The following is a 12,508-nucleotide window of genomic DNA, read 5'->3' as shown; positions in this document are numbered from 1 at the left end:
TCCCCTATYGCTCTCCGTTCAGTGCAAGCTTTGCCTGGGTGAGCTACAGAGAATAAAGCCCTCTRTCCAGTAACTGCCTCTCTTCAAGATTGTCTGAAAAGATAAATTTCGTCTTGTTTCAGAGACACAGATGCTCAAGAGTAGAAGCTCTCTACCTTTGCCAGACCTGTGACATCAGCACAGACCAAGACAAGGCCTTGGCCTTAACAAGATGCCATAAAATCGCATAATTAAAGTAAGGGGCATAATGCAAGTATAGGAACATCTTTAAGATGTATCTGCTCAGCTGGGTTTGTACATTTCTAACTTCTTCTTCCCTCTTCTTTTCTTCGTTACAGGCAACACAAACCATAATATCATGGTTAAAAGATTTTGGAGTCTTCAGATATACCAAATTATACTTGAAAATATGCAGATGTTTGCATTTAAGTTCTCTTTCAACRAAATGAAAAATGGATTAAGAAAAGATTTTTCACATCTAGAAACTCATCTGAAAAGAAAAGCCACACATAGCGGAACTAATTGCTGGAGACATGTAGATATCTTGTTACAACAAAAAGAGAAAAATTAACTAAATAGAGGACACCATAAACGAAAAATGGGCAAACTTAGCTGTTAGGTTTCATTTTGAGAAACATAATGCTGTACATTAAGCTAACATTCCCCATGTCTTTCATATGAACAGGTCAATGGATAAACACAGACAAATGCATCAGAATCCAAATGCTTAAAATTAGGGAAATTAGAGCGTAGAAAGGCAGAAAGGGAGGAAAATGGCCTGGCAGTGCATAGCTCTCCATTTCCTTTAACAGCAGCCCTGTGTTGTAATCTATTTTCTTCTTTTTCAGCTGAAACCTTTCCTAGTTTCTGTTCCTCTTAATATCAGATCATGTCTGATAAACAAGATGTAACCTATTGAGGRCCTCCTAATAATTGCCAGGGAAAAAAAGGTTGAGCTTAACATTCAGATAGTTCAGCAAGAACAATTCTGAGACAMTTTTGCAGAGCTATTTTAATACCTTGTGATATGCAGCACCGAGGTGGGAGCTCAGACAATTGTTCCCTCATTTGCTTTGCCCTTAGTGCCACATGTAAGCTCAGGGGCAAGTTACAAGGCAAAGTTTTGAGGCAAATTTTAACTTGCATCCAAGCATAGATGAACACTTCATTTCTACTCTTTTTTGGGAAGCAGTTTCACATGCCAAAAGCTTCATAAATTATTTGATACTTGTATAGGATCCTAAAAGAGGCAATTTCTCTACTGACTGTAGTACTGATAGTGTCTCAAATGTGCTTCCTCCTGGGGGCTGGGTTTTACTTCTGGCAAAACTACAACTGAAGCCTGAATTCCTGAAATAATGAAGACTTTTCATGAAAGTCATCATCTTGTCTGCTTAAGAAATATATCTCTCTTATGGGAAGCAGGTAGTTACAAAAAATGCCTCCTTGTAACCTGGAGTGGAAAAGGGAAGTGCATTTCTACCTGGGTTTTATTGTAAAACCTATGCAAAGCACTCCAGTGAGTCATTAATTCATTAGCATCTCAGACAGCAACCAAGGTCTGCACAATGCACTTTTGAGCATTGATTTTCAGGCACCTTTATTAATTCCAGCAATACTGCCACTATGACAGAAAATCAGTATACTAAGCTTTTACCTCTGGATCCGTAGGGACCAGAGACAGAATGAAACTGAAATAAAACAAATATATTTAAAAAGGACTTGAGTCAGTCTCCYGATCTTACATATACGTATGTGCAGAGTAGCAAAGGATTATTAGTTGAAGATTTGTCTCATTCCTTGAAAATAATTATATAAATAATATTTGCAATGCTTAGGCTCTAAGTAGGAATTAGAGACTGAAAGATATAAAAATCTCAGAATTGCTGTGTATCTTGAAATTTTAAGTGCGCATTTGGTATAATACTGCCTAGGTGTCCAGCACAAGCATCATAGGCTTGCCTGTTCACAGGCATTTAATTTAGCAACTCAGTTAATATTCAGCAGTTCAAACAGCTGAAAAAGCAGGATGGCTGTGAATTTTCTTTACATGAAACTTCAGTATTGTGTCTCACAAGGAGATGCCTACTAATTAGTTGCCCCTTCTGAGTCAATGTTAGCCTTAGGTTTGTCTTGGAAATAGAAATATTTCCCTTAAGGAGATCCTAACAAGTAGAATTGATTAAAGTAATGATTAAAGTAATGATTGAAAAGCAAATGTAAATCTGCCTCCAGTGTATTCCTTGGTGAATTTAGTAAAACAGAGTAGAGAAGCAAGGTACTTGAGGAAAAGTATACTAGATTTTTTAAAACCCTTCTTATTTTTACTTCTAGCGTACTTAACTGACTGCTACAAGYATTTGATTTCTCAGCTGTGAATAATTAATGAGAAAAAAATAAAGTCTATTAAAACCACATTCTTTCAATAATAGTCTACCACGTAAAATGCAGTAGTGCTCTACCATGTAAAATGCAGCGGCACATCCAAACTGTAATGTGAGTAGTAACATGTATTCCAGCCACACCTTAAGTGTATGAAGATAAACTTTGATGTCCTAAAATAATATTGCTTAAATGTTGCTTGATACTTTTTTAGACTGTGTCAGTTCTCATTTGATCCTCTCAAGTACCTTTCCATATTTTTGAATTTAAATGCCCTTTACTTTTTCCTTTGCATATTTTCATTGCATTTACTGTGTTTATTTCATAAATATAGCTAATACAGAGTCTAGACTATAAAGAAACATTAAAGATTGGTTTTTTAAAATGTACTTAGATGCCTAAGGGTGAAAATAAGTACTTACTTCTTCTAGACTATGAGCATTGGATCTGGGCTAAGTTGGATTCTTACATGCTTTTGAAAAGGTCTATTTTTCTTGCTTGGTCATTTAAATATAAAGGATCTAGCTCTAAAAGTTCCCTTCTCTTCTGGTATTACGAGCAATCGTTTGAAATCCAGGAGGAAGCTTCTAGTCCAGTCTCAGTCCAGCTTTGTAAAATTTGTGCCTATATGCAAACATAAAATTAGTCCCAATTAAATCAAAGAGCGAGAGTGTATCCAGCAGAAAATCAGGGACACATCAGAGACACATTAAAGAAGAAAAAGAAAGGGTAGTATTCTCTATTCTAATGTATATACATACAGGAGGCTAAATTAAGGCTGCATGGACATCTTTCAGTCTGCACCACAAGCATGTGTTTTCCTTACCTTTATGCCTTTATGTAAAAAAGTCTCCATGTTCATGGTGGGCTTTGGCCTGGGTTTCAGACCAGTGGAAGCAAGAGGACTAAGCATGTACTGTTATCCCAAAGGGACCTACACACATTTTTGAAGCAGGATTTAAAGTAGATATGTTTATGGTGCTATACTGTAAATACTAGTTTGACCATCCCAGGTGCTGTATCTGATAACTGCCTATGTCAATGTGGTGGTCTAAGCATACAGACTACTAACTCTGCGAGTGGTCAACAGTCCTCACAATCTCAGCAACACTTTTGACAATCTGTGAACTTCAGTGGTAACCGAAATCACTCAGGTGCCACTCTGCAACCTTCACAGCCATGGTCTTGGCCCGCCTTTTCAYTAGCCATGCAAATAGCATATTGCTTACAACTCTTATTTCTCTGAAAACATTGTCCCGTCCCAGCATGTGATACATTTTATCACTGACCAGAGTCTTTGTGTAGGTGAATAGTATTTTTAATGATAGTTTACACATCCATAATTAATACTGTCAGTCATAGTCCAGGGAGGGCTGTGTTGGGGTGGTGTAGGTGGGCACAAAGTACCACTTCTCAGCACCCTATGTTTAATGTAGCTCGTGGTTGAAGAGAACTGTCTGTAGTGCTGCAAGTCTACCAAAAAAGTAAAGGAAAAAGAAAAAAAAAAAAAACCCTTGTGTCTCCTTGCTGCTTCATTTTTGTTTATTTGTCTATGAAATGTACCTTTCTTCATGCCTCATGAGAAAAAAATGCTTATTTATTACATTGTCAGTGTAAGTTTATGTGACCATTCATCTTGTCCAAATATACAGAATGGTTTCATAGTTAACTTGCAATATTGCCATCTCTTTGTAAAACCTTAAGACTTTGGCTGTGGTAAGTTGTGCAAGTGCTGTCCTTACCAAAATGTCTTTGAGTGACACCTGAATAATTTGTACAAATTGTGTAAGTGTTGAGTTTGCCCAAATGTAAGTACCTATGTCCTCTTCCTCCTTTCAAAGCAGCTGAGTTAGACGAGGTGCAGCTCACCTCCAGAGGGATGTAGGTTTGGGCCGCTCTCTGTGACAGCAGTGCAAGCAGGCACACGTACCCTGATTAATTTTTTCTTTTTAATTGATGTAGAGAGCTGCAGTAGTGTAATACACTTCAGGACATACTTGCAGCACAACAATACATCTCCAGCCTATACACTCCAGTTACTCCAGGAGCTGGAAGCACGCTGGGATCCATGCCGTGGACACCCCTGTGTGGCAAAGGGTGGGTATGCTGAATGTGCCATGAAGTGGGAACTTCCTTGGCCTGAAATCCAGCTAAACTGCCCCGTGCTCTTCACTGCAGGCTGCTCTGCTCTCATGCACTGTTTTTATGCTTACGTGCACCTTGAGTTTGAGGTAACCAGTAGGAACTTTSTGCTGGCGCTGGCGTTCATCCAGTTACAGGCAAATGCATCAAGAGTAAAAGGGGTCAATGTTAATGTCTGCTAATGAGAGCCATGATGGAAGGAATTGTAGATAGGATTACATAAGGAAATAAGGGCTTACTGGAAGCATGATTTCACAGTTAATCCATTTTGACTCTGAGTGCTTGTGGTGTTTTATGAGTCTCCTACTRCACATACCTAGGCCAGGCCACAGTTAGTTTGAGTCTCAGAGGAGCTAAGATGMCTTGAAAATCACGGAGGGCAGATCTCTGCCTGGTATAAATTCCTACATTTCTGTACCCGCCCAAAGGGAGGAACACRGAGTTCATTCGAGGTCCACAACTCATTCTCTTCCCCTTAGAGCTGCAAATGTCTTCACAGAATGCAAATATCTGCTACTCAAAAAAGCAAAAAGATGTCAGCCAAGTATAGGAGGTATTTAAAGCCTGCACTGATCTAAAGCCAACTGATGTTGGGTGGACGGCCTGGGTCTATCTCAGGTTTCTGAACCAGGAGACCGATCGGATGGGGCTGGCAGCTGCAGGGAGGTTTAATTTCCCAGGAGCTGGAAGGGCAGACAGGAAGCAGAGTGCAGGATGGGTGATTAAAAGCAAATGAGTACCTGCACTTCTGCTTTTTGTAGATACAATCTCAGGAACACGGGCCTTGCCTCAGGAGTTCGCCTCCTCCTAAGAGGCCGCTCAACCCACTCGGGAAGCAGAGCAGCAGCTATACCTCCCCCTGGCCGTTTTCCATACGTCGCAGCATTTCCTCCTAGTACTTGAGGAATAATGCTCTTGCCGATGCTTGTGGGGTCCCCCAGAGAAGGCAGTTCAAGACGATCATGCTGCCCACAGCCATGACCACACCAGTCACTACAGTCCCTGTTTGAGCTGAAGTGAGAGGACAGAGAAATACTAACGAGTCTTTAAATGTATAAAACTCCCTAATGTCACTCTAAATAATCCCTTAGGAAGCTTATATGAGTGTAAATTTCATATAAGCTCATTTTCCAAGATAGTATCTGCCAGCCCAGGAGACCTCTGTGAATACAAGCATTTAAGTAGGAATATGGGTTTGGAATCACACGTGTGAATCATGGATGCATATAGACAGTGCTGGCTTTTGTTAAGAAATGACCAAGTTCTACTATTTTCCTAATGCCTCTTGGTTACTATCTAACCATGAATATTTAAAAATCAACTGCATCCAGCATTAAGTTTGCTGRACACTCTCCTGTTAGCAGTAGTGGGTAAGCTGATGGCATTAAACTGGATTTTGACAAACCTTTGGAAAGGCTGTAGGATGAGACAGCAGGGGACGGTACAGGAGGCCCCTACTAGAAAAGCTCCCAATTCCACATGGGCTGATTTGAAGTTGGGTGAATATGTGACAAAATGTGCCTKTTTCTGCTGCTCAGGATGCCCTACATGCACCGAGCTGGCCATGCTCAGCTCTCACAGGGCGGCCTGCGCCTTTGCTRGAATTTGTCCTCACCCATGCACCCCACGCCATCGAGCTCTGTAATTTTTGTCTGCGCCATGCACTAAATGCACATCTCTTGCTTCCATCAAGCCAGCTTTTCAGGAACAATTAATTTGCTSTTGGGAACTGCCCTTAATAAGCATGCCCTTGATTAAGAGATCATTTATCTCTACTACAAAGTGTCTCTCGGTGATGTGTGAAACGCCGTGCCAATTTTCAAGAACACCCAACGCTTCCTGCGAGTTCTAGATTGCACAGAGATATTACACTTAATGCAGAAATCCTGCTTCAGCCCTGCTTGGTCTCGCAGCAAATTTCTGTTTGATGACTGAATGTAAAGAGCCTGGGCAGTGCAGTGATATAGCAGTTTATATTATGATATGTTGTGCCTACTTTTTGTTTGGGTTGGGACTTCTGGAGGGTTTTGAATAAAAAGTTCAACCCGAGTTATAGGTTTCCCCCAGTTTCCTGCAGAGGAATCTCAAGGGACCAAGTCTAAGCCTTTAGACTCCGTTTTATAATCCACCTGCTTTTCTCCACGACTCCTAGGTGGCACAGACTGGTGCAAAGGCAAACAAGGCATAATTTGCTAAAGACTTACAAACAGCTGTCAAAATAAAATAAATCACAGAAAGAAAAATAACAGCAAATTTAAACTCAGATTAAATGAACAAACAAGCAAAAACTTGATAAAAGCCAGCTAATGTCTGAGTTGGCTTTCAATCTGATTTATTTATGCAAAAATCATAACAGAGGTAATTATGTAAACAAATGCCCCAAAGCTCTTTCCTTATGCAGGTTTTGCTTCTGAGTTGATATTTTTACAAGTGCAGAAAATGAATCGCATTCATGATGGTGGTCAGGAGCACAAAAGAAAGGCTTGAACAAAGGAAAGTGCTGGGAATAAGGAATGTAAAAAACAATATGCAACAAGGTGAGTTTATGGAAAATAACCTGCTCTTCAGTAATACTTAATCTCTGACCTAAAGGTATCATGAATAAATGATACCTTTTTTTTTTCTTCACTTTTCATTAAGTAAAAAGACAAAGGCAATAACTAGTTGTCTCCATAAAGAATTAAATACTTGGTTTTGGAGAAGAGAAATAAGCATCAAATCACTTAAAGGAGAAGGGAGGAAAGGCTTTGAAATATATTTTAAGCAATACATGGGACCAGTAAAAAAGAAGGAAGGAAAGATTCAAAGAACTGATGCTAGATGTGTGATATTTAGAAATAGAAATGTAGCAATGAATTGTGGCAGGAATGTTATACAGACATATAAGAGATGAAACAGCAAAAGAGATCGTTTAGATGACGATATAAAATTTCAAATTGAGGATCACAAAACTACAGATTTGAAGGAACCACTGACAGAAGGGAAAAAAAAAGGAAAGAAAAGAAAAAAAGAGACACCTGAGAAGAGAGAAAAAAAAAGATGATGTGTTTTACTAGCAATTCTCTAAGGCATCCTGGGCAACCGCTGGAAAAATCACAGCTCTCCAAGCCTTCATTTCTTCATCTGTAAAATGAAGGTAARACTCATCTAAATCACAGGGTTGCTGACGGGATTAATTTAGACCTATTTCAAAAGCATTTAGTAGAAATGCTAGATATAAAAAATACMATGAAGAGACAAAAATAAATGTGGACATGCTAAATGTTCTGGACTAAATGARGCAGGGATTTGGGAAGGCCACCAACTTCGACAACGCAGAAATTAGGACCTGAGATCATGTGCATGTGTACCAAGATGGAGATACCAGCTGGCACAGGAGATGTTTCAAAAATACCCCCTGCAAAACATATTAGAAATAGGGAGAGTAGGGAGAAAAGGTGCTTGTTAAAAGATTGTTCTGAMGACCCTAACATAAATACCATTTTCTGAGAAAGGTGAGAGCAGGTAGATCACCTGCCTTCATGGTCATAACCGTATGCTCAGGCGGGCTTATGAAGCCAGGCAAGCTCGGTAAAGAGCGGAGGACGCAAAGCCTACGGCCTCAAGCCTACGGCCCTCACCGTGTGGATGGTGACTTGTGCTCAGCAGGACAATCTGCTTAATATACAGTCATGTATATGACTATAAACACTTGGATTTTTTTTCCTTCCCTCAGGATTGTTCAAACAAGGGCTGTAAAGCTCATCAGGAGGAAGGATGGTATGAAAGCTTTGGAAGAGGCGGCCCACAGYTGAGGTACTCTAAGAGGTTACTATGGGTTTGAACGATGGTACACATGGCATCTCCTCACACAACGGATCTGAGAACTCAATGTGGTATTTGTTCAAGGCTTTTTTAAAAGTAATATTTTAATGTCACTATTTAAATTACGTTTATAAAAACCTTAAGGATAAAATGAATGAATTTGTACTAACTGTTCATTGAAAAATTGATTGGCTACCTGAACCAACATAATTCCCAGAGATGTTCAATGAATAAATGATAATTATCTGGAAATAACTAAAATTAGTATTTATATACAGCTAATATTTCCTGCTAACTAAAAAAGCAGTGCAGCACTTTAAAAAATTGAAACTAAAAATCTGTCCAGTTGAGAATATTATTCTTAAGATTTACCCAATAAATAACAAAAAAATGCTTGTTTATTTCCTCCAGATTATGTAGTTATGAAAATTTTGAGTATGCAGGCACATGTGGATTGCTGTCTTATAAATCATTTACTGCCCCCTTTCTTCTGTTTTTGTTTAAATGCACAAAAACTTGGTAAAGTAATTTCCTATTACTCTTTGAGGTGAATAACCATCCTTTTTAAATGGAGATGTAGTTTGATATTTTTTGTTTGATATCCAGAGCCACACACAATTGTAATACAAAAATAAAATAACAATGTAATTTTTATTAATGTTTTCAAATGCCGATATTATTTTTAAAGGAATACATAATTTTACATGTTGCTGGTTTCAAAAATGACTCTCTGAAGTTATTTTTCATTGTATCAAGCACACTTTTTTTCTTTTTTAGCCTTGTTTGGAGGGCTTAATTTTATTTATAAGGCTTCATAGTTTTGTTCATACTTCCAGCAGTAACACTGGGGTACAAAAAGTGACCTCCCTGACTTGAAGCTCAAGTACATTATTTTTATCTAACTATAGCAGGGAGCCACAAAATGTAGAAGAAAAATAATCACAGTTGTCCAAAATAACACCTGAAGGATTAAAGAAAACAACCATGCTCTTAACCTGCCTTTTGTAGAAAATAACCTTATTTTAAATGCATGGTCTAAAGCAATGTTCCTTCTCTCTCTCTCTGTTAGATGACATCACAGATAAGAACTAATGTCTTGAAGGTTTATCTAAATAGTAGATACAGAAAAGAGCTCAGATTAAATTATTAACATTAACATATTCTTTTTCACTATTAGCTATGGAAGCTAAGGAGCCTTCATTTTGCCTGCGGGCAGACACTTGAAGTAGCATCAGCCCTCAAARATACCTCTCAAATTCTGTGTTTAACAATAAATGCAAACTCAATCCAAGTAAGAAGAACTATTTGGGTTCCTAAATAATTTTGGTTGTTATAATGTGGGAGTATAAAACRGATGGCCTAAGAATTGTTTTACTGAGGGCCTTTTAGCTTGTCTTCTCAGAAAGAAATAGAAGGCTAGGAAAAAAGAGAGTCATATATTCTCTAAAAGATAAGGTATTCTGTCAACTTGTTTATTTGTTTTTTAAAGCAAGTTCCACAATTCACCTTGAAAGTCCCGACACAGTTAGCATATTCTTCCTTTTATTTCCACAAGAGAGTATTACATCACTCACTAAATATCCAAGAATGAAATCCCTTAGTCATTAGCTAAGTAGGTTATATCAGATCTCCTGGTCTTGGAAGCTGCACCACACACAGGCTACAGATCTTGGAGATTAAACCCCTGTTTAATGAACATTTGCTGCTCACTTAAACGAGCCTTTCTCATCTGATAGCACTTCACACGCTGAAAGCCCTTAGAAGGAAACACGGCGTCTCCTTCTTGAGATCCCAGGCTGCTCAGGTTCAATCTTAGAGAATACAGGAATTTACTATACGGAAAATAGAAACAGGGACTTTGCTTTTCTCTAAATTTAGCTTTAGCAAGAGAAACTGCTGAGCAGAAATATATGGGCTCTGAATAGCAAGATTAGTGGAACAGAAATATCCACATGGTTCTGTGGGATTTATACAACTTAAAATAACCTTAAACACTYTCACCCCACCCCACCTCCCAAAAAATAAAGAAGGAAAAAAAAATCAAAACTCAATCTAAAGTGATATTTAGTGATTGTTTCCAGCAGAACTTCTGAATTTATAAAAGTCTATATTCACATTTTAACAAAATAGTGAGATAATGGAGGCGAATCTCTCTCTCACAGACTCTGTGAGTCTCTGCACTGGGCTTTATTTACGTAGAAAATGGAAGCATCTCTGCAGAATATGTTTTGGATGGAATTCACATTAGGTATTTTTCAACAGCAAAGCACAAGGTGAGTTTTTTAGAGACTCTAGTAAAACATTCACATCCATCAGCGATAGGCATCTTCTCACATAAAAAGCTTGAATTTTTCCTTTCTTGCAATATTTTGATATAATGTTTTCAAAAAGGCAAATTGATAAACTGCTCTCCGTCAGGAAAGCTAATAAAGCTTTAGCCAGGCCATTTTCTTGAACACCAAACTTTCAAATAATCAAGAGCTCGTTTCTCATGGCTTAGCCCCTTAATGGGTACTTTTATTATACACATTTCCTAAAGGGCTTCCATAAAACCTCCTCTAAATCAGAAAAACGAACCTTTCTAACTTCTGAAAAGCTAAAATTGGTAGATAATGAAAAAATACAAGACAGGCTAAAATGTGTAAGATCTTGAAAAAAAAAAATCCTGAACATATGTTCAGGATTCAGATTTTCACATGTATTCAGATTTTTGGCTATGGTGTGAGTACATGGATTAAAACACCTACTTGAAGACTTGTGAACCTACTGTGATTTACTTCACTGCAACTGCATTAATACCAACATGCCCCGTTAATGGTGTCTATTATAGTAGACTGCACTGCTGCACAGAACCCCACCGAAAGTCCCCATGCTATATGGCACTACACTCGTTTGAAGACAGTCTTAAGCACTTTGTTTTATTGCTAACTGCAGTTCACAGCCTTTTTTGGTAATTTCAGATGTCATTTATTAAGCAGAGCTTGGCACCTGAGCAAGACATRCTAGAGAACTTTGCAGCAACACCTGATGCAAGGTGCCATATTTGTGTTAATGCTTAAGTTAAATTCCTTTGTTCAAATGCATGTTTTGTTAGCTGTATTTATTCATATGCTACATGTTGAATAAAATCCTCCAGGAGGGCTAGGGAATCACCAAGAGAATCATTCACCTCCTGACTCCCGAGAAACCTTCGCAGAGTATCTAAAGCACTCAGAGCTTCACTTTTTGATGGCAAGGGCTGCTCGGCCAACAGAGATTCCTCGCCTTCATCATCGCCTTCATCATCGCCTTCATCATCGCCTTCATCATCGCCTTCATCATCAGTAAATGTCCCAGCTTTATCTGAAGTGCTGTCTTTGACACTTTGCAACACCCTTTCATAACTTGAGGACATGTCGCAGGTTGCCAGGCCATCATCCAGAGCTGCATACTCCTCCAAGGACAAGCCCTCCGGGAACTCCACTCCGGCTGCCAGCGCATGCGCCACCACATCACAGTCACCCTCAGCCTCCGAGTCCTTTCTGCCACTTTCCTCTGTCTCTACCTGGAATCCTGCTTCCTTATAACTTTTAACTATCGTCTCTGGAGTGACTTTCSCCCAGCACAGCTGCAGCATCTCGACGGCATCGTGAAGAGTTAACACGAACTCTTTATCGCCTACCACGCAGTCAACGAACCTCTTGATCAGGCAGTGCCTGTATTTAACCTTCAAGCTCCTGATGACGCCGCGCTGCATCGCGACACACGAAGAGGTGTCTGGGGGCAACAGCACCAGCTCAATGGCCTTCAGGCCCTTCACCTCCACGTGGGCCGGCACAGGATCCACAAGAACAACGACCCGCCGCTGCTGTGCCTGAAACCGCTCGTCGAGCTTGTGCAGCCACCGCTCAAACACCTCTGCGGTCATCCAGGCCATCTCGTTCGCTTCATAATCCACCGGGAGCGACTCCGCGGCCCGGCAGCCGCGTGGGCTTCCGCTCCTCCCGATAACAAGCAGCGGGAGCTTCTCGGAGCCGTCGGCGTTGGTGCCCACGCCGAGGGTCACCCTCTCTCGGCTGAGCTCGCCCACGGAGCAGGCCTCCCCCCTGACGCAGAACGTGCCTCGCGGCAGCAGCTGGTAGAGCAGCGCGGTCTCCTGCAGGCTGAACACGTCCCCGGGCCGGTAGCGGCCGGGGCAGCG

The 12,508-nt window shown here is 40.0% G+C and overlaps 1 protein-coding gene across 1 annotated transcript in view; it reads right to left on the bottom strand.

Annotated features, from left to right (window-relative positions):
• Positions 1 to 11,211: 11,211 nt before the first annotated feature.
• TIGD4 (tigger transposable element derived 4) overlaps positions 11,212 to 12,508 on the bottom strand; it is a 1,778-nt gene continuing 481 nt past the window's right edge. Inside the window, exon 2 of the mRNA XM_026041629.1 lies at positions 11,212 to 12,503. Coding sequence (XP_025897414.1) covers positions 11,429 to 12,503 — 1,075 coding nt within the window. The 3' untranslated portion in view covers positions 11,212 to 11,428. The remainder of the gene's footprint in view (positions 12,504 to 12,508) is intronic.

The sequence above is a fragment of the Nothoprocta perdicaria genome, unplaced genomic scaffold, assembly GCF_003342845.1.
Source record: "Nothoprocta perdicaria isolate Ctin4 unplaced genomic scaffold, notPer1 scaffold_29, whole genome shotgun sequence".
NCBI classification, from domain to species: Eukaryota; Metazoa; Chordata; class Aves; order Tinamiformes; family Tinamidae; genus Nothoprocta; species Nothoprocta perdicaria.
The sequence above is the reverse complement of the archived record's forward strand: the minus strand, read 5'-3'. Positions and strand labels throughout refer to the sequence as shown.